Source organism: Gymnodraco acuticeps, unplaced genomic scaffold (genome assembly GCF_902827175.1).
Source record: "Gymnodraco acuticeps unplaced genomic scaffold, fGymAcu1.1, whole genome shotgun sequence".
NCBI classification, from domain to species: Eukaryota; Metazoa; Chordata; class Actinopteri; order Perciformes; family Bathydraconidae; genus Gymnodraco; species Gymnodraco acuticeps.
In genome coordinates, this window is record NW_022990135.1 from 2510725 (window position 1) to 2532423 (window position 21699).

The 21699-nt window shown below is 42.8% G+C and overlaps 4 protein-coding genes across 4 annotated transcripts; 2 read left to right on the forward strand and 2 right to left on the reverse strand.

Annotated features, from left to right (window-relative positions):
- The first annotated feature begins 1152 nt into the window (after nucleotides 1-1152).
- Nucleotides 1153-5830, forward strand: LOC117546610 (zinc finger BED domain-containing protein 1-like). Its single transcript, XM_034216897.1, has 2 exons — nucleotides 1153-1282; nucleotides 3216-5830. The coding sequence occupies exon 2, from the start codon at nucleotides 3265-3267 to the stop codon at nucleotides 5269-5271; it is 2007 nt and encodes a 668-aa protein (XP_034072788.1). The 5' UTR covers nucleotides 1153-1282; nucleotides 3216-3264; the 3' UTR covers nucleotides 5272-5830.
- Nucleotides 1161-8390, forward strand: dhrsx (dehydrogenase/reductase (SDR family) X-linked). Its single transcript, XM_034216952.1, has 7 exons — nucleotides 1161-1282; nucleotides 5969-6076; nucleotides 6327-6395; nucleotides 6845-6946; nucleotides 7036-7243; nucleotides 7353-7560; nucleotides 7644-8390. The coding sequence occupies exons 1-7, from the start codon at nucleotides 1183-1185 to the stop codon at nucleotides 7815-7817; spliced, it is 969 nt and encodes a 322-aa protein (XP_034072843.1). The 5' UTR covers nucleotides 1161-1182; the 3' UTR covers nucleotides 7818-8390.
- LOC117546618 (ankyrin repeat domain-containing protein SOWAHC-like) lies at nucleotides 8372-12529 on the reverse strand. Its single transcript, XM_034216910.1, has one exon. The coding sequence runs from the start codon at nucleotides 12359-12361 to the stop codon at nucleotides 10730-10732; it is 1632 nt and encodes a 543-aa protein (XP_034072801.1). The 5' UTR covers nucleotides 12362-12529; the 3' UTR covers nucleotides 8372-10729.
- A 2632-nt stretch (nucleotides 12530-15161) lies between these two features.
- Nucleotides 15162-20054, reverse strand: cep70 (centrosomal protein 70). The gene is made up of 16 exons (XM_034216909.1): nucleotides 19918-20054; nucleotides 18867-18966; nucleotides 18593-18716; nucleotides 17781-17943; nucleotides 17486-17661; nucleotides 17342-17401; nucleotides 17162-17255; nucleotides 17001-17089; nucleotides 16850-16927; nucleotides 16603-16681; nucleotides 16377-16514; nucleotides 16072-16224; nucleotides 15816-15984; nucleotides 15627-15735; nucleotides 15464-15543; nucleotides 15162-15303 (listed from the first exon to the last, which is right to left on the reverse strand). The coding sequence occupies exons 1-16, from the start codon at nucleotides 19918-19920 to the stop codon at nucleotides 15245-15247; spliced, it is 1674 nt and encodes a 557-aa protein (XP_034072800.1). The 5' UTR covers nucleotides 19921-20054; the 3' UTR covers nucleotides 15162-15244.
- Between the last annotated feature and the right edge of the window lie 1645 nt (nucleotides 20055-21699).

Genomic DNA, 21699 nt, shown 5'->3' on the forward strand with positions numbered 1-21699 from the left:
CCTAAAGCCAGTTGAGTAGCACTTGAAATGTTTGGGCTCTATGAAACCTGATGTACTTATATGATTCTGTTTCTTCAAGGTTGTGTCTTCCTGGTCGAATGTACTTATTGTAAGTCGCTTTGGATAAAAGCGTCAGCTAAATGCAATGTAATGTAATAATTTAGTTATTTGATCAAAACCAACATTTATGTTTGAAAAACTGATGGTTTTCATCTTAATGGAGTAATTCATTTGGAACATACTAAGAGTTTTCTTGTGTCGATTGAGTACAGTTACAGCCCATAATTTACCCCTACCACTGAATTAGTGGAGGTCAGTTCACAGCCAAATCCCCCCCCCCCCCCCCCCCCCCCCCCCGCTGGGTGTCAAGTGTGACTGCAACATCAAATAATTGAATGCTCCCTTTCAAAACAGTTTCAAGCTTATTAAAAGGAGACATGGCACCAAAGGTCAAATATAGCCTGAATGCATAAAATGGCCCCCCTTTGTCCCCATAACAAATCAAATTCATATATCCAGGCCAAAGAAAAATAGCAGTAAACAAGACTAGGGATACAACTCCTGTGGTTTATGGTATTCAGCTGCACGTCTGTCCATACTGTATTACCTTGGTTGGTTATTGGCTAATGGTTACACATGCCAAAAAATCGTAATCATAAAGTGTCCAAAATCTGATCAGCTCATTTTCAGACAGGTTTTTATATAAATGGATCAGGACAAAAAGAGAGAGAATCTTTTTTCCTGAAACTTTCAGAATCTATTTCCAAAGAGGGGACACATGTTTATGTATAAAAGACATGAAAAAGTGGATTTTGCATAATAGGTCCCCTTTACGTATGTGTGGGGGGAAACATTTCATAGCACCAGCTTGTCAAATATAAAGATTTGCTGCTTTACATTTACATATTTTCTGCAATGTGTATTTTTTTATCCTAATACTTTCAGCACCATATTAAATGCAGTACTGTTACTTTTACAGTGTATTATTTTTACTTGTACATAAGTAATGGATTTGAATACTTCTCCAGTTTCTGCTCACCAGTTAATCTGCAGCTTTGTGGTTTCTTGTGCATGGTCTTGTGACGCAGTTTATCTGAGGCGGAACCATGGGCAGATAAATCGCGTGCAGGCGCCGAGCCGGACTCATTACCGAGGAGCACCGCTTCCGGACCAGGCGGAGGAATGTGGCTTCTGTCAGTGCTGCTGCCTCTGCTGCGGCTCTATCTGTGCGGAGTTAAAGTCCTCATCTATCAGATGTTCAACAAGTCTTTTACACTACCAGGTCAGCTCAAATTATATCTTGAAAATGTCTGCTTCCTGCAAATCTAACGTTATATATTTGTTTTGTATATTTCAGCTAGTTATAGTACGTTCGGTTTCTATTCCGGACTCCGTTAGAAATGCGACAATTTACAAATAGATTATCTAATTTAATCTACAAAAAAACATAGTTGATGGATCCTGAGTTATTAAAATGTAATAATGGTGTCTTCTAATAATTTCGGCATCCATCTGAATAAATGACGAGGTGTCGTTCACTTGTTATAACGTTAGTTTATTATAATCTTCTATGAAAACAATAACAGAAACCATGTGGACCAAATCTGTAAAACGCCACTGCAGAAGGATCATGTATGTGTAATCTCTAACTATTACAAATTATAAAGCCAGATTTCCATAATGTTTATACTCTCAAAAGGCACAACAAGCTAATACTAAATAGTTGCTTTTCTTAAAAGAGTTTGGTGAGACTCTCTATAAATGCATGTCACTGCCATACTGTCTAATACAAGTGCTCTAGTCTAGAATAGATAACATGCTTCCATTCATAATTATGAATAATATATGTAACCCAAAACAGGTTTTTCCATTCTACATAAATGTCTGAGTGTATGTGTATAAAAAAAAGTAAGTCTTAAAAATACTATAACCATATGGATAAGGATATTTTCTGATATTGATATAGTGCGTGTATGCAAACACTTCTAAAACGAATGTTTTCACCCGTAACATATACTGTATATATCACTATAAAACAAACAACTGACTTTTAACTGAAGTTTATTTCCTAGTGAGTGGATCAAAACACTGAAAACAATGAACACTTGGTTAGCTGCTATCTTGTAGTATTAGACACTCAGTGTGATGTTGTTTTGAGTTCGGAGTATTTTGCGTAAGAGCATGTGATGAAGTAGAAAGGGATCAATACACAGAGAAAAAGGAGTGTAGAGGCTAAGCCAACGCTTTAAGCCTCTGAGGATCCGCTTGGTGGGTGTAATTGATGCACACAAGTTTGCTGCCGAATAAAGGTCAGAAACAAAGTTTCCAGTTTGAAGCAGTCCATTTATTTCCATTTGACTGGTTTCCATTGACTTGCTTCTTTCCATATTCACCACGATATTACCGTTTACACAATACCTTTGCTTTGCTTGTAATCCCTTGTTTGTGTGTGTGTGTGCTCCGTGTGTGTTCTCCGTGTGTGGTCAAAAACTGTATGGGCCTTCCGGCGGAACCTCTCCCCAACACACATAGGTTCCTACCTTTATACCCACAGTTAATTGGCTCCTACAAGGACCATTGTGTCCCCAGACTGTGAAATGGATTGAGAGGAGCTTTATACGCTCGTAATCTTACAAAGAATGCCGGCTATTTAAAAGTTATAAGGGGATTTCCTGCATTTTTGGTGTTTTTATGGAATATCCAGCATCATGACTGCTAGATCGTATGTGAATACATGAAGCAAACATTCCAGTTGTTCTGCCTGGCTCTTCAGGTGCAGCCAAGAGATGGTCATCTTAGCCCAGAAACTGCAGAATGAAATGAATGTCTCATCCAACTTTTGTTAAGAAAGTACATTTGCATATTTATCCAAATGTTGAACTACCCTCTTAAACTGTTTGCACTTAATCAAATCCAATTCAATGTCTCATAACTGACTGTCCATAAAGTTATTAAACCTTCTTAAATAAACTCAGTTGCCAGTTTATTATGTACACCGAGCTACGGTCCTGTAATGAATCCTGATGTCTCATGTGAAGTTTTGAACAATTCCCCAAGTTCTCTGATATTCTGGCTTAATCTGATCAATCAAGTTTCTTGTGTGCATGTTAACATTTCTGATGGATTACAAAATCCCATTTCAGTCAGCATAGCTTCACAAATAGCTAGAATGTCTAATCAACATCCTCAAATGTCTATTTCACTGTTCTTGTTAGGTGCTCAGTAAGTGAAGGCATCCAAGTGGATTGCTAACCAAAGGAACCCATGGAGGGTAAAAGTTCAGGACCTTCATGCTCTGGCCTCAATCTGGTAGCACACCCACGGGCAAAAAGCAAAGTCTGGAAATACTTTGGCTTCGACACAGATGCAGATGGCTGCATTTTGCACTGGAAACGAATATACTGTCGAGTATGTATGAGTCAAATAGCTTACTCTGGAAACACGTCCAATCTTTCGTACCACCTTGAGAAGAACCACCCTGTGGAGTTCAGTAAGTTTGTGAAGAGCAACACGGATCAGATGCGCGAGGCGTTTGCCACAGCATTCTCCAGGGTAAAGACCGAGCCTACAGGAACACACGTTCAGCAACCATCCCAGGACACCAACCTAAGGCAGAACTTAAACTATGAAAACAGACGACATAATGATCTGACAATAGCTGTCATCAACTTCATCTGCGAGGGGTTGTACCCTGTATCTGTAGTGGAAGAGCCTACTTTCAAGACCTTGATGAGCACCGTCGATCCTGGATACTCCCCACCGAGCAAGAGCGACCTGGCACTGAAGATGCTTCCTCAGATGTACTGCCGAACCCGGGACATGGTGTTTAATGAGCTTGCTGGGGTTCTGAATTGTGGGGTCACTACAGACCTCTGGCAAAGCCAAACCCAGAACAGGACATACATTTCCCTCTCAATGCATTCAGTTAATCACAACAGTGTAACTGGTTTCTCCATGACCAACAAGTGCCTTAAAACGTTTGAAGTGCAAGACGACAACACAGCTGAGAACATCACCAGAGCAATGTATGAAACTTTTGTTGAATGGGGGATAACTCATAAAGTCATTGGGGCCACCACCAATGGTTCTGTGGACATAGTGAAAGCATGCTCTCTCCTGGAGCTGTCAGTAGAAATGCCTTGCCTTGGACACACCGTCAATCGCGCCATGGATGAAGCCCTCCAGCTGCCGCGAGTCGACAGCTTTTTGGGAAGTTGCAGCAAACTTGTTGATCACTTTAGAGGACCGACAATCTACCTGCTGAGGGAGAGACAGAAGCAGCATGGCCTCGCTCAGTGCCCACTCATCACAGACAGGGGCAGGTCTTGGTTGGCCACGTTGGCGATGCTACAAAGACTGAAGGAGCAACAGGTGGCTGTAACTGCAACACTGATCGAGGGCTCCAGCAGCCATCATTTCAGCTTCCATGGCCCTGACTGGACCTTTTTAGAGGGCTTGATTGAAGTGCTCCAGCCTTTTAAAGTAGTGGCAAATATGTTCACTTCCTGCAGGTACCCAACCATTAGCATGGTCAGGCCGGTGCTTCATATGTTGTTGAACACCACCCTTAAGGTCAATGAAGGGGACCTCAAAGAGATCGGCATGGCCAAAGAAGTCATAGCAAAGGTCCTATCAAGCACTTATTCACAAAACACACAGCTGTCACAAGAAATCTCAACGTTCCTGAACATCGCTACGTTCCTGGATCCCCGGTACAAAAAGCTTCCTTTCCTGTCCACACAGGAGCGCTCCAAGGTGGAGAGTAACATCATAGAGGAGGCGAAAGCAATCCTCGAGAAGCAGATTGGAGAGCGGGCATGCGTTGAAGATTTCTCCGTGGTGTCTGACGAGCCACCGAGCAAAAGGCCTCACAGAGAGTCCGCCGGCAGCGCAACCCAAGAGAACCCTTTGGCCGCCATATTCTGTCAGTCCGATGCAGACCAGAGCCAGGAGGAGCTGAACGCACAGGTGGTGGAGGAGCTGAGCAACTACAAATCACAGAGAGTCCTGGGTCTGAATGAAGACCCTCTGCTGTGGTGGTCCAGCCATGCTCTCTTGTTCCCCACCCTCCCCAAGGTGCTCCAGAAGTACTGGTGTGTTCCCGCCACCAGTGTGCCATGCCACCGGCTGCTGAGCTCCTCTGGGACTGTTCTGTGTGGGAAGAGGAACCGCATAGCTCCAGCTTTAGTGGATCACCAGGTCTTCCTGTACGAGAACTCGCGGAGCTACTATGAGCCTGAGCCCTGTGAGGATGACTTGGACAATGTTTGAGAAGGAAACTAGTCTCGGTCCGCCGGTGGAATGACTGTTTGCTAAAGAGTGCTGGTGACTCCCTGCACACTATTAATACACTGTGGGGAAATGCCTTGTTGCATATCTTTAAAACGTTTCAGATAAGAAGATTGTTATCATATGTCTGTGGATGAATCCTAATGGTTTAAGTAATCTGCTTTTCATCTCGTGCTATCATCAGATCAAAGTTCTCATTTCCCACATTATTTTTGGTATATTACCAAATACCTAAAATATCTATTAAAATAACTTATTTTGGATTTTACTAAGTCTGTACAGAAAATGTAGTTAACGGAAATAAACAGCAGAAGCAGCTGGGATGTCTTTATTATTATGTAATCAATTAGGAATATTAAAAAAAGAATTAGGCTCTTTGACTGAACTTTGTGTCATTTGGGGCTGGATGTTGTACTGTATATACATATTGCAAACCCTATCAATGGCAGAGTTTGACAAATGACTTGCTTTGCAGAACACTGGCACTTTTATGATGTGAAGGAAATGCTAAAAAAAGTAAAGATTTTGTTTTCAAAATGTGCCTGACTGGTTGATGTCCATATGTTCCTTTATTGTTGCTTCTCTTTGAATACATTTTGATTGTATAACATATTGTTAGACTCCAGAAAAGCAGGTAAATGCAGGCTTCATAATGCTGTGGTGCTCTCTCCTCCTACAGTCTTACCCAGGCAGGATGGAAGGGTGGCCATTGTGACGGGGGGGACCAGAGGGATGGGTTATGAGACAGCGAGACACCTGGCCAGCCTTGGCATGCATGTTATCATAGGTATGCTACTGTCCATTCACATGCCTCTAGCCTCATTACATCGACCTGCTACCCCTTAATACATGTTAACTACATCTCTTCAGTGCAGCTTCTATTTCTACATTTACAATGTTCCAAAGAGTTTGGCTGAAGCCTACCTTGTGTAGTGAACATCTTTAATATGTAGTACTGTAAACAGATGAGCGTTAGTCATTGTGCGTGAGTTAATTTGTGCTGGACACCCACCCTCTGTAATCTCCATCACCTCCAGCTGGGAACGAGAAGGAGGAGGGGGCCGCTGCCGTCAGGAGGATCAAGGAGGAAGGATGCGAGAGGAAAGGTAACGTCTCTGTCCAACACATCAATGCAGATTACAAAGGTTTAAATAACTGCAGTCTGGATAGTTTCAGTTATGAAAACAGCCATCAAATCCTTACTAATAATATAAAACATTAGGCCCCGTTTGAATATTAATAATGAATATCAGAATACCTTTATTAGTCCCACAGAGGGGAAATGTACATTGTATAAGCTTTTATAACCACTAGTAAAGCTTTATATGAGAGAAATATGTTTGTGTTATAGCCAGTATCTAAATAAAGATGTACAGAGGACTTGAGCCCAGGGCAACAGGAGACATGATATCTCGCGTCCTCTTCTTTTTATCCACATGGAGAGATCACTTACCCAGAGAGCAATCCTGAACATAGCTGTAGACACCTTTGTTACTTTAACGTTAGGTTTTCGCACCCATAATCAATCAGGTGTTGTGTGGCTTTGTGTTCACAGCTGAGTTTGTCTACATAGACCTCACCTCGCTGAAGTCGGTGCGGAACTTTGCCCAGGCGTTCAAACAGCGCCGCCTCCCGCTCCACGTGCTGGTGAACAATGGTAGGGTGCACTGCAGGGGTTGGGGGGGGGGGGGGGTCACAGTATCCATTATAACAGATTGGCACTAACCTGTCCTCTGTGTGCTGCAGCGGGGACCATGATGGTGCCTGAGAGGAACACGGTGGACGGCTTTGAGTTCCACTTTGAGCTCAACTACCTGGGCCACTTCCTGCTGACCAACCTGCTGCTGGACACTCTGAAGAGGTCGGGGCGGGGGGGCTGCTGCTCCAGGATCATCAACATGTCCTCCGCTACTCACTACGCAGGGGTGGTGCAACTGGACGACCTAAACAGCAGGTATGACATCAGACTTTTTAGACTCACACCCCAAGCTTTATCGGTTTTTCTCGATCTTAAAAAAACAAATATGTCAGAATGATAATTAGTATCCCCCCCCCCCCCCCAGGATCTGCTACAGCTCCCATGGGGCCTACTCGCAGAGCAAACTGGCCCTGGTCCTCTTCACCTACTACCTGCAGGAGCAGATGGTGGCGGGGGGGTTCCCGGTGATCGCCAACGCCGTGGACCCTGGCATGGTGGACACGGCGCTGTACGAAAACCTGTGGAGCCTCGCTCAGGCCATGAAGAAACCTGTGGCCAAGATCCTGTTCAGGGTACAGCGAGGAAAACAACACATGATGTTAAGTTTACAATATTACCAGTGTCTAATTTTTCTGATCACGGTTTCCTACCTCAGACTCCGGCAGAGGGAGCGTCCATCTCCGTCTACGCTGCGGCCGCCTCTGAGATGGAGGGGGTGGGGGGGTGTTACCTGTACAACGGGGAGAAGAGGCAGTCCTCCCCCCTGTCCTACGACTCTGAGCTGCAGGCCGAGCTGTGGAAGAAGAGCTGCGAGCTGGTGGGCCTTTAGGAGGTCTAACCCCCCCCCCCCCCCCGATGTGACCCCCCCCACAGGGAGCTCCACACACACACACACACGTGCCTTTGAAGCTTTCACGGCAGCCAAACTTGAAAAGCACTTTTGTCCCATCATGTAGGACACAGATGCTAATGCTAACTGTAGCGCACACTATCTAATGTAGTGTTAAAGTAAGCGCTGATGCTCTGGTAAAAATGTTTAGAAATAAAACTGAAATAACTTGAAGATTCACCATTACTTTAATGACCTTAAAAATGATCAACTGTTATGTAAATGCAGATAATAATAATAAGAGGAAGGATATTGAATGATAGTATTATTATGGTTTATACTGTGGTACGGTCCAATGCTTGAGATGCCAAATGACTAACATTTGACTGTGTATCACCTTTGGAATGTATTTTAATCAAATGTATAATTTATTGATTATAATGCGCACAAATGGTTTACAATGATCACTGATTCATGCCTTTTTCCACTGGGTTGTATTGTACATATTATACAAACAGATTGTCCAATGTATTACCTTGTTAATAAACATAGAGCCTTGAAGAGTCCCAGAAATCTGAAGTTATTTAAATGTGTTATATATATAAACTATTTTATCCTCTAATTTATTTTGCAGGTTTGTTGTTTCGATGTGCCTCTTTAGACCTAATTTTGTGGCTATTTCTTATGGTTTAACAATCTATCTGAAATGAGTAATACCAAACCTATCCAGCTAGATTTTAGGTTATAGATATATTTGTTAGTTTTGGCTAAGCAGTCACTTAGCAGTTGGCCTGCTTGTGGAATAACAGCAAAGAGGATTTGGTGCAGAGACTAATCCTGAGAGCAGACAGAAACATGATGACAGGGAAACCTTTGTGAGCTAAGAGTCGACCCAGGCTTCCCTCTCTCTAGAAACATCTACGAGGAACTGCTCTGCCTCTGGCTGCCTCTGCCAAGAACTTCACTCCAATTATTGCACATTTCCACGACCCCCCCCAGAGAAAACATGCCTACATCATTCCTCACAGTCCTGCTCAGATTTCCCTTAAGACAAACGTGGAGTTTTGGGGATTTGAGTGCCCTGTGGGAGAGTTTAGGACACAATGAAAAGCCTTCATTCAACACAAACGGGCACTAAATGCAGCAGCAGAGATTAGAGGACTCCTCCACTGCACTGCCATCTAGTGGCTGAACTCAAAACGGTTTGTTTACCGTTAACTCACATTCTGGATTTATTTAACAGTGTTATGACAATATTGATCTAACTAAATGTTCTCCAAACTGTTTCTGCAGCTTTCAAATAAGTTAATTATAAAGCTAGTAAGTGAAGATTTTAGGTGACATCCATACGTTTACATTTGCAACCAAAAAAGAATTAAATCAGACAGTCTTTTATAGATTTGCACTGATGTACAGTATTATTTATTAAATCAGAGTAAAACATCATTAAAATTACCCCTATTGTACCAGTACAAGTAGTTTTGTAATTTTAAAGTAAAACTTTTGTAACAGATCACAATGTGCAAATTAAATCTCTTAGCTGTTTGTATACAAATGTGCAAAGCTGGAATACAAAAAGATTAAAGATGCCATTTTGATTTTGTAAAAAATAAGATACAGTACCGAGATGAATGACTGTGACTGTGGACACACACCGGATTTGTTCATGTATAACTTAATAACAATGAGACTGAGCAGCGGCGTACTGAGTCGTACTGTCAATATTTTACACTTTTTAAATACACACAACAAATATTCCTGGAGGGTTTAAGTCCGCTAACAGACCAAATACTGAATATATAGTTATAGCCAGATTTAGCGATCATTGTGGTTTTACAGGAAGCAACATTAATAGCAGTTTAATTGTACAGTTAATTATGTTATCCTTATTTAAAGGCTGTAACATCCCTCCATCACGTTCAAACGCTCGCTGTAAACACTGAAAAGGTTGAGAGATTTGAACGTGTGGTTACACAGGCAAAGGAGTGGCTCACATAACAATACACTCTTTAGTTTAAACACTGACAAATGTAGAAAGCTCCCATCCTCACACACCATCACTGGTAGAGATATGTGTCCGATGACTCCTATGTTGACAAACTGATGCTGCTGCGCAAGCTGCTTTGATCCAGTCTGGATCTATAAACCACCTCATGCTGTACACACGTGTTAAACAACTTGTACCATACTGTACATTCCTGCTCAGTAAACCATTTGTAAACGCCAGTGCTGTGCGGAGGATTATTCCACAGATGGCTTTAGTACTTCCAGCAGAGGACTGGAACTTTTTTTTTTTTTACCCTCAAATTGGAGACTAAATATTGGGAGAGGATATTAACATGACTTTGCCCACATGAGCTGAGGCTTTAAACGTCATTTTGGTCCAAATAGTTACAGGCATGTTTTAAAAATCATCCTCAGGACAGATTACAGTATGTTAAGTCAAATGGCCTCTGTAATGATGACGCACATCCTGCAGATAACAGGCTGAAGGTCAGGAGGCTCTAGTGTCAGCGGACCTGGAGGCACAAACCATGCACTCTTCAGCATCTGTTATCAGCCTTCACTGATTAACACTATGAGCATTTAAAGTATGGTGCATCGATACAGGATACAGTGACTGATGACAGGAGTGAGTTCTCAGTGCACTGTTGCTGCAAAGAGTATGTCCATCATATTAAGGGGGAAAAGGTACTTCACATCCTATTGATGCAAACTGATCATTTATTAGCCTAGTTTTTGATTGATTTTTAAGTATTTTGCATCAAAATGATTGCATTGTGATAGTAAATACATATGCATGTATGTAATTATGAGCTTTACCCTGCACCCCAGCTCTGTTCTGTCTGTTACTGTAAACCACTGTTGTCACTGTGTGCGTTACCTGTCGCCTCCCTGTGCCCCCCCTGGTCTCAGCCAAAGAAACTTGTCTTGGGTCTGGACCTAAAGGACCTTCTCCCAGAGTCCTCCATCTCCTCGGGGTCGTGGAACGTCGTGCTGTGGACGATCTGCGATGCTCTGTTGCGCAGCTTCTGCAGCCTGGGCTTCATCCTGCTGAGGGAAGACTTCCTGCGGACCACCTTCTGTCTGGGTCGACCCTCTCCATCCACACAGTCATCGTCGTGGGGGGTGAGCAGTTTGAGGGGCTTGGACTGGAGAACCTTGGAGAACCTCCAGCGGCCTCCATCTCTATTCTCTGCGTTCGTTGACTCAGAATGCTCGTACGCTCCTATGATGTCCCGTATGTCCAGGCTCACGTTGTCAGTGAGGTACTGGCAGGCCTTCTTCCCGCTGTAGTCCCTGATCTCCACGTCTGCACTGAAGGCCCCCACCAGCAGCTTCACCACCTCCATGTGGTTGTGCATGGCAGCGATGTGCAGTGGTGTGTAGCCTGTGTTGGAGCGAATATCAACACTGATGGGAACATGGTGCTGTTTGGCGAAGTTGATGATGAGTGCTATGAGCTCAGGCTTGTCTTGCTTGGCCGCCCAGTGCAGGCAGGTGAACCCGGAGACAAAGTCCTTCTTAAGGACCAGGCTGGGATCCGTGGAGAGGAGCTGGGACAAGCTGCCCCACTCCCCATCTGAAGAACACATCATCCACTCGTGCTCCAGCGGGTCAAGGGTCACTGACGTCCTGCTTTCGTCGTCCATGCCTGAGGAGGCCGAGTCCCCATCACTCCTGGAGGACAGGTAGACAGAGTTGCGTAACACCATGCTGCGCCTTACCTGGGGGGAGCTGCTCATCATCACCTGGATGAAGTGTTCCCGGCTGCCTTCCCCTTCACTGCCAGACAAACTGTGTGTGTCTGACTGATCTTCATCCTCCTCCTCTTCATCAGACTGCTCCTGCAGGCCCTCCAGGGACAGAGTGTCTCTGAGAGGAGCAGTGTGTACAGGCCCAGGCAGGGTGAACACAGACCCCTCTGCCGGGAGAGGCGATGCTTCAATCACTGATATCTCAGGGACGTGAGGCGCATTTCTCTCCTGCTCCTTCCTGGACTTCTCTCTTTTGATGCTTCCTCTGTTACCCATCTCACCTGTACAAACAAACTCTCGACACTTGTTGTTGTTGTCGGCTGTTATGTCCGGGTGAATAGTTTCAGAGGGGAAAACATGCGGAACTCTAACCTGGCTGTCATTTCCGTAACCTGAGCCAGGTGTGTGCAGGGCTGAGTCCGCCGCGTCATCAGCACGAGCCTGCGTGCCGTGTGGTGCACCTGCGGTATAATAACGGTGAACTAGTTCCTCTGGATGTAACGTGTGTAGGCCTACCGTCACCGCCTCGTCCTCGGTAACACTCAGCTGCTCCTTCTCCGAACCGAGAAACTTCTTCTTCACGCAGACATATTTAACTCCACTCTCACTTTTCACAAAAGCAATCTTGTCAATGTTGTTTTTAAATGTCTGACGGGCAGCCGCTTTCTTCTCCGGCTCCTCCGGGAATACGGCTTTAAAATGCGCAATCAAATCGGCGTTTTTCACTTTGCCCCCGTTCTGCTTTAGAAAGTTCAGAATTGTCTCTTGAGTGCACTCGGAAGCCATTGTAAACTAACTAAAACACTTTCAATCACGCTAATAACAACAACATACTGTGATTGTGTCCCGCACCCGAATGTTCACCGAGTCAGACCGGGGCAGAACTGAATAAAGTAGAACCGTTAATGACGACAGGTCATGCATATATAATGGGACAAGTAAGGTGGAGCTTTTCCCTGCGGTCTATTTCTACTGTTCTGGCGTTCTCCGCCTCCTAGCAACCGAGCAAGACTGTACCATTGGCTTTTAGGGAGAGGGGGGTTACTGACACCGTACCATTCATATGTAGTGGTTAAAAAGTAATTCGTGTTGCGGTTGCTATACACTTCTAAATATATATTTGTATTATTATGTAGCCTTTCAAAGTTTAATATGTTTGAAATGATATAACAGTAATACAACCTAACGTTATTTGTTTGGTCCCTTTTAAGTGGTTCTGTCGGATTTCCAGCTTTGCACTGTACCACTGTTTGTTCAAACCCATGGTTCAAACCAGTCTATGGTTCAAACTTGATTGAAAGATCTGGTTATTGATGTTTTTTTAATGAGTAATGACAGTACTGTTTGTTATGGGAAAACAAAGTGGTTGCTGCGTTGCACAACAGGACTGAACAGGTGATCCTGCTCCTGACTCAGCAAGATCATGTCAGAGCTTGTGAAGAATATTACACGCTGGGTAATCCTATGATTATGGGGCGAAAAAAGGCTGAATACATCCCAAGGTTTCCACCTCAAATCTGCACCCCTTGGTTTTAGTCTGCATACCATCAATTGGTTCAAAATGTTTTAAATATATGGACATTAAAGAAATAATGTAAAGTACAGCTGCTGGTGGCTTTAAAATAAGCAGCTAAGATACTAGTATCTTTAAATAACTGAAAGGATAACAGTCAAAGCTCAGTGAACCAACACTTGACTGCCAAACACAAACAAATAGCAAAAATACATAGATTATATACAATTATTTTCTGGACATTGTGATTATGTTTAAGTTCAGCATAAAGATGATTATTATCTCAGCTTCGGATCCAACAGATATAACACACAGAACTCAATTCTTGTAAGAAATCCTAATTAATCAGGATGAACAAGTTCCAAGTGTGTGCAAGAATGTGCTGACGTGCCCAGACACCGTTGCTGCTGCAGAGTTCAACATTTAGTCTGAAAGAACTATAGTGGGCCTACAGCTCAGGGCAGGTACCTTGTTTTAGAATCACATATGCACACCTCTTGACACAGCAATGCACAGTGATGGGTCAGCTTGCTGTGGATAAATCACTTCTGATATTGTTGTACAGGGTGCATATATTTTTACCTTAATTTCTAATGTTAATATAAATATATTTATGTATTAGTTCATTGCATACTTACTTTAACTTCTTATGTTTATATAAATGCTTTTATTTGACAGTTCTAGTACTTAAAAGCTTAAATATATTATTTAAACTTGCGTAAAAAATCAAAGAAATTGAGGGTAACCTATGTCTTTTTAGCATTTATGTATGTAAAATCTACCATGTAATCAGCAATGATCTGCTTTGTATGAGAGGCCGTCTAGCTCACAACTCATACTTGGTCTTACAAACAATATCAGAATCTCACATGCACACCACCAGGCTCTTTCACACTCAGCATCATACCGTCTTTAACGTACTGTCATTCCTTCCTTCATTTACTATTTACTAAACTAAATCTCTTAAACGCACCATCATACTCTCGTACACACACCACTCTTTCACAAACAACTATAATCTAATAGAACATTATAATAGTGTATGTGAAAGAGGATAGTAGTATGTGTGTAATCGGTAAACAAAGTATGTAAGACAGAATAATAACCTATGTAAGAGGGAATAGTATTTCATGTTAATAACAATAGTCATACAACAGAATAGCAGTGAATGAAAGGCCGAATAATAAGTACTATTAAGTACTAGTAATAAGAACGAGGGACTACTGTAAACTCATCTAGAGACTCTGCACCGTGCTCTGTTGCAGTTGCTTTATGCTTTATGAACGTGGACAACAGAGAAACATATTCTTCATGACCAAAGTTGGAATTGAAATAAAAAAGGAAAGTTAAACTTATGCTCGTCACCCTCTCCCTCCGGTCCACATGAATACAAATGATCCCAATACGTATGATTGTATGAAAATATCTTAAAATAAATACAAATGTATTTATTATAAACGTTAGTCCTTAACATCTATCACTGTGTATATTGGAACGGCTCTTATCATGGCTGCCACTGAGGGACTTCCGGGTCATTTCACTCCGTTAGGAAGGTTCCTAAGAGAAACTGACTATTCGACCGCAACCCTGCATTGTCTCTCACATACACTATCATTCTCTCTCACACACACACACACTACTAAAATACCCTCCTACATACAATTCCTCTCTCACATACACTATCATTATTTCTCACACACACAAAGTTTTCCATCTTGCATACACTACTAGAGTATTATATTGTAGTATGATGTTGTATGTAAGTGGGAATAATAGTGTTTCTAAGAAAGTACAGTTTGGTATGTTTGATTTATGGCCCAGACAAAAGTGTGTGAAAGAGAGTATGATTGTGCGTGTAAAAGTGTTTAGCAATATGTATAAAAGAGTTTAATGGTGTATGTGTGAGATTCTGATAATGTTTGTAAGACCAAGTATGAGTTGTGAGCTAGACGGCCTCTCATAGCTTTGCACTCCATCTACTGCTGCCATCTACTGGAGATGTTCCAGGCAATGCATTTCAAAATACCTTTTTCTAATTTATTGCTGGTGCAGTAGATAAATAAATGATCCATATTTCAGTCATCTTTTACAAAATATTTAATTTAATTAAAAACAAAAACCACAAGCATTACGCACACACCACAGCAGTCAGAGCGTCAGTCTGTGTGTTTCAGAGACCTCAGAGCTGGAAGGATGTCGTCCAAGTGTCTCACTCCTGGAATACACACACAAGGTTTTTATTTTTGATGTATTTATATAAGAAATGAGTGATGATAAGTGGTGGTCAACATTTTTGATGCTTTATTTATTTTTCTCTTTGCTGGAATATTTTCTCTGTATTAATGTGGAATACGTGTTGCATTGTGTTATATTACCTAGAGTGTGTAAAATATCCAGAATGAGGTCATGGAAAGCAGGGAAGAACTCCTCATGCTGCTTCACTTTCACGATGATACTGGAAAACAAAAGCATCTTGGGTTACTGTCACCTTGTACACACCTGGCCTTAAAATGCAGCTCATATTCCAAATGTATGAACCTGTCAATGTCAGCGTCTCCTAGGACATCATGGAGTCCGGCGGTGTGCTCAGCGGAGGACACCAGCGAGGCCACGCGGTTCACCACCTCTGCAGGAGGAACCCTGCTGTCTGATAGGGAAAGAAAACACTATTTATCTCCATTGTATCAGAGAGGAATATATGAAGCTTGGATTCCAGCTGAAGCCCACCGAGCTGCAGGACGTCTCGCAGGTTCCTCATGGTGTTGGTGGCCTCTCCCAGCCGACTGTACACCTCGTTCATACGCGGGTACACTCCGCTCAGCGAGCCCACGTCAAACAGCTTCTGGAAGTGAGACAGCATGGCGCCCAGGGTGAAGCGGGTGGGGCTCCTGAGCACCTGGCAGGACAAACAGCACCACAAAGACACCCAATGAGAGACAGCTTTATTTTGAGTAGGTAGTATAAAAGTATTGCAGTGTTGTACCTTCTCATCATCAGTTGCGGTGTTTTCCAGCATGGTGTCCACCAGCAGCATCATGTCCTCCATCTTCACCACTTCTGACGCAGCATGGCCCCCATCAGAGGGCTGCCAGGGCATCAGTCTGACACTCAGTTTATTTAATCCCCTTTGCAGATCCTACCAACAAATGAGAGTCATTTAAAAAGCATTGTAGACATGTGCTTTTTGAACACAGAAAGAATAGTGGCTAACACACAGGGTTATGCAATGCGCAGGGGTCAAACATCAGGTGAAGGTGAGTCCTACAGTGGTGGGCAGGTGGAGTTTACCTCCAGCAGGTGGAGCTGCTGGGCCCACCCCTCCAGTGTGGGCAGGATGGTGTGAAACTCAACGGAGGACGGTTTGGTTCTGTGCAGGCGTAGAGGCGCGTTGGGATCAGACACCAGCGATTTAATATCGTGTAACAGCTGGTAGTGAGGAAAGAAAAACACAGTTAGTTGTGTTTTGTTAGGAGGAGTGAACAACAGAAAGAAAAAAGGACAACAGTATGCTTACATGGTGATAGTAGGCACTTAAATTGCCCTGGTCATTGATGTTCTCACTGATATCTGAAGGGATGTCTTCTTTAGGAGAACTGAACAGATGGAATAAATGGATCAAATACTGGATACTGAGGCTTGCATATGGTTTACTGAAGGGGTTCAGTTACAAGAAAGGTGTTGCTACGAAACAGAGATGGATATTGCTTTTTGAAACAGCAAATCGGAGCGGTGCCTTACGGGACTTTCCTTAGAGTTCCTACCTTTGGTTCTTGTGTTTGATTGAGCCCTCCAACCGGCGGAGCTTGTGTTTGTAGAACTTCACCTCTTTGAGTGTGGGCCTACACAGAGGAACACCGTCAGTGGGATTACTCATATCAAAGCACTTCTGCTGGAGACTTAATGAACACACACCTTGTATCCAACTCTCTCTTCAGGCGCTCAACCTCCTTCTTTAGCTCTTCTATTTCACGTTGGCTTCCCTTCTGCTGCTCGTGGTATGCCTTGGAAGGAATGCAAGAGCATCAAGTACTGCTTTAAGTGAGAGAATATGAAAAACACACATGTCAGGCTACCTTGAGAATAGTTTTGAAAGATGGAGTCACATTGCTGGATGTCTTCTTGATTCCTGTCTGATGAGCCACTTGAGAACCTTGTCCTTTCACAGATCTGGGGGAAAGAACGTTAGTGTGTCTTGTTGTCTATGTACTAAAGTATTTTGTAATAAAAGGGTCAGATTTTGGGGGGGATGTTACCTGAGCTCATCCAGCAGCTGACTCATTTTGGTCTCATAGAAGTCAATCACATCCAACACCCTGCAGAGAGAAGAACCAGGAGCAACTCATCACATCTCATTTCAATGAATTTTAAAAGCTATTGTGCATGTGTCAGGCTCTTACTGCTGGTCTGCGGGGGAGTTCTGCTGGCTGACTTTGTTACAGATGTGTTGGAAGGTCTGGCTCTGTCGGGCCGAGCGTCGCTCTTCTTCTTTGACGGTGAAATAGAGTTTCCTCTGAAGGTCGGTTGCTTCCTCCCTCTGCTTGGACAGCTTCTGCTCCAGAACCTGACACAGTTTCTACACAAACATCTCTCTCTCAGACCATGTTTTCTGACTGAAGCTAATAATTGACAATATTCACCATTTATTAGTTTATTTTCATATATGTCTGTCATCATTGTGTGTTGTGGACCTACCTGCTGCTGCTGCTGAGTGTGGCTGTGCTGCTGGACGGCCTTGCTGAGGCAACGGTCCTCCAGGTCCTGGACCCTGGTCCTCACCACGTCCAGCAGCCCCTCCAGCTCTGTGGCCCTCTGAGACTGCTGAGCGGCCCCCCTCATGTGCTCCTGAACCTCCTCTCTACACAGTGTACACACATGCACAAGATTCACTCTAACAATCAAACAAGTGCATTGTTACATTCTAAAAAGCAAGATGCTGCAAGTACATTAGCTTCAGTGATCAGCGAGCCGATTGGCCGATGTCTGATGTTGACAAAAAGCATTCTGACATAGCATACAGTAAATTCATTCAAACGATTGCTTGCCCTGGAGGTGTTGTGGAGAAATAAGAGCAGTGTTCCAGTCAGCTGCTCTCCCTCTGCCCACTAGCCACCTGGCCTTCAGCCCCCCACCCCCACTGAGTGTTCATACCTGCACTGAGCTGTATCTCTGTCAAACTCCTCTGATGAGATGAGATAGCAGGAGGACAGGTGGTCTGCTTATGCATTATTAAGTAGATACGGACACCATCAGTAACATCTACTGCAGGCATGTACACTGAAAGACCCTCAGCTGTTTCAGATCAATCTCATTAATTCCATACATTCCAGGAGGATGATGCTATTTTATATAATGACATTTTCATATTTAACCTTATGCAGCTAATAAACGGATTCCTGTTTGACTACAAATATCTTATTTGATGTCAAAATGGTACTTAAAATAATGCTTCTCTCTTGGGATAAACCTCTACATTTCAGGATGAATTGGTTGGCAGTTTGACTAACTTGAGTTCGCTGTTGGACTTGATGAGCTCCTGGATTAGAGCCTGTCTTCTGTCCGAGTCTGTGAGCATCGTCCTCATAGTCATCCTCATCTCACCAGCAGACTTCTTGTCAAGCAGAATCAGATCTAAAGACACATGAAGATTCACACAACATATACATATTGTCTATTCCAAAAGAAAAGGTATCTGCAAATCTCTCTTATAGACAAATTAAATTCAATACATTTATGTAAACTCAGACATGTTGACAAGAGATGGGAGCTATTGCCTCTTACCAGAAACATTCCTATTCTCTACAGGATCTGCAAAATACACAGGCTTAAATCCGTGATGCTGCAGAAGTTTATTCACCCCATCCCATTCTGCCTGCTCCTCCTGAAACACACACACAACACAATGTACAAGCAAACATTACAAAGCAATGTGAAGCTGTTGACGACGTCTGAGCTCTACCTGAAACTGCCTGGAAGTCCACAGATAAACATATGTCTTATTTCTTGTTGGCAGCAAAGTAGCTCTCCTGCTGTCCATGTCTTACACTGCAGAAACAACTCAAAGTGTCTGCAGGTCTTCCAGCTGGAGGGCTGAACTACAGGCAGCAATGAAAGGCGATCCACGCCTCCACACACACGCCTCTTCAGCAGCGGTGGAATGCTATAAAGTACTGTATTATTTCATTTAACCTGAGTATTTTCAATTTATGCACATTTATACCCCTACTCCACTACATCTTGGAAGCCAATGATGCACTTTTTGACAGCTTTATATTTACTTAAGATTCACATTATTAGCAAATGCAAAATTAAATCAACTAAGATATAAAAATGATATGGTAACCTAAAAATATAGGTTAACATATCCTACTGTTGTTTTATATTTAATTTGCTCAACCTTTCCCAGTTATGAGACATTAATGCATAAATAATTAAGTTATTTAATATGCAATATTCTGAAATAGGCCATTAGGATTCCATTACTTTTGTACTTTTACTTAAGTAAGATTCTGAAAGCAGAAATTCTACTTGTAACATAGTATTTTCATTACTACTTAGATCTGAGTAGCTTTCCATGAGTTTAAACCGACAAAAACAAACAGAAATGAAGAACCAGCTGATAGCTTATTGATATGCAGTTCCTATACAAAGGTCTAATAATATTAGTATATAATGACCCTTTATTACTTTACTTTTGACGTCCTTTACTAGCTTAGTTAGCTCGGTTAGCTTCTGGCTGTAGCTTACAAGGTACCACTTCATATTAGCAGTGTGTCTGGTCCTGCAAGAGGTCTTTATGAATGAAAATACGACATTAATTATTATTTATTACCATTGTTGGTGTCGCCGTTACCAGCTGCAGAGTTGTCCGATAGTTTTGCACCTTTATACAGTCAATGTTTGTGAACTAATAAGCGTAACTTCACTGTTTATGTCAGGCATTTACGTTTCATGTGTGGCTCTTCCGTGATTCAAACAATTGCGCGCTGACGTCATCGTGCTTAACCAATGGGATGTGGCCGTTTAAGTCCTTCACCAATCAGCGTGTGGTACCAACTGCCAAAAAGGTTTTACCTAAACTTTAAAGCCTTCCTCTTTCTAAGGCACTGGATGTACACAAGTCTTTTATTCAGTATATCACAAAGATATAACCTTGAACTTAGCCATATTGAAAGAAAATCACATTAATTTTGATACCAAGTACATGGTCATTCAATAAAAATGATTTTGTGTTCTCAGAATGAATACAGCTGCACTAAACACCAGTTACCACAGGATGGCAGACATGTCTCAGCGCGTCTGCACAATGCAACATCTACAAATATCTCAACAGTATTTAAATCTTACTGCCTTCTCCCTGTATTGTTCAAACAGTTCATCCTCATTAATGTGCACATATGCTAAATCTATTTAAAGGAGGGAGTGATTTTGATGTGTAGCTTAAAGGTCGAGAAACTAAACTAAAGTAGGCTATAATAAAACCATATTCATCACACAGTATGATGACACAATAGTCCATGTACATCAATATGTTTACATTCAGGTAATAAATAGTCCAATTAAGTGATGTTGTTTTTTAAGCTTGAGTTGGAGCCTGGGATGAACTCAGTGGTCCAGGTAGTATGGAGGTAACGTAATCACCCGCCATAAATCATACAGCACAGGTCAATGGGACCCTCGACTCCATCAAGGCCTACATTCCCATTTAAATGTTCTGCTCAGTGGAGTTGATGTATGTGGGGACACAGTGAGTAGCCAGGCTCTCGCTGCCTCTATTCAGGAACAGAGGCTGGTGACCTTTCCTCTCTGGATCCGTGAAAACGAGACTCTGGTACATTAGGGCCAGGTACAGTAGGTGCTCCACAGCGAGACCTCACGTCCAGGGAAGACGAATGTCAGACAGCATGTAGGGCGACAATGACAAAAGGGGAAGAAAATCATCTCCGAGTCATAATATTACCATAATATATACTTGGAAATAAGAAGGTGGTGGGATTAGTTTATGCTTGTCTGCTGAGTGCTGCGTTACTGTATGTACATTCAGTTCGTGCAGAGGCCCATTAAGTGGCTAATGGGGTTTGATCGCCAGGGAAACGAGCCGCGACAAATGAGAAGATGTCCTAATGGGTGGACCACCCAGCCACAGAGTTTGATGGAGGGGGACGAGACACCCCGGCTCTGCTCCAAATGTGCTTCTTCAGCTTCAAGATGATAGTCTACTGCGGTATTTTTCAGAAAGTAGTGCAAATCTAATCTGCTGAGTTAAACCAACAGTGATTGTATCAACTACCAATGGGCACTTTTAGTCAATTGATTTTAATTGTGGATAGTAGCTCTTCGCCAGCAGGGCAGATATATCTTGATATATCTGGAATCATCAGAGCAGAACAGAATTGCTAAGAAATGACTTCCCAAGTATTAAAATGTGTAGAGGACAGGGCCTGTTCTATGGCCCATGTCAGAGGCTTAGCCAGGGAACGTAATTTGCAGATACAATGGGGAAGGTGGAGAAGTATAAAGAGCTGTTTTCACTAATCCCACTTCACTTTGAAGCAGTTTCTATTTTCTCTAATTTGCAGCTCAAATCCCACTGCCTGGAAATCCTGTTCCGAAT

Coding starts and splice junctions, on each gene's coding strand:
- LOC117546610 (XM_034216897.1), top strand. CDS start 3,265: ATGGAGGGTAAAAGTTCAGGACCTTCATGCTCTGGCCTCAATCTGGTA.
- dhrsx (XM_034216952.1), top strand. CDS start 1,183: ATGTGGCTTCTGTCAGTGCTGCTGCCTCTGCTGCGGCTCTATCTGTGC. Junction 1,283..5,968: donor CAAGTCTTTTACACTACCAG/GTCAGCTCAAAT, acceptor CTCCTCCTACAG/TCTTACCCAGGCAGGATGGA. Junction 7,244..7,352: donor CTGGACGACCTAAACAGCAG/GTATGACATCAG, acceptor CCCCCCCCCCAG/GATCTGCTACAGCTCCCATG.
- LOC117546618 (XM_034216910.1), bottom strand. CDS start 12,361: ATGGCTTCCGAGTGCACTCAAGAGACAATTCTGAACTTTCTAAAGCAG.
- cep70 (XM_034216909.1), bottom strand. Junction 16,928..17,000: donor AAGAGAGAGTTGGATACAAG/GTGTGTGTTCAT, acceptor TCCTCTGTGTAG/GCCCACACTCAAAGAGGTGA. Junction 16,225..16,376: donor AGCAGCTCCACCTGCTGGAG/GTAAACTCCACC, acceptor ATTTGTTGGTAG/GATCTGCAAAGGGGATTAAA.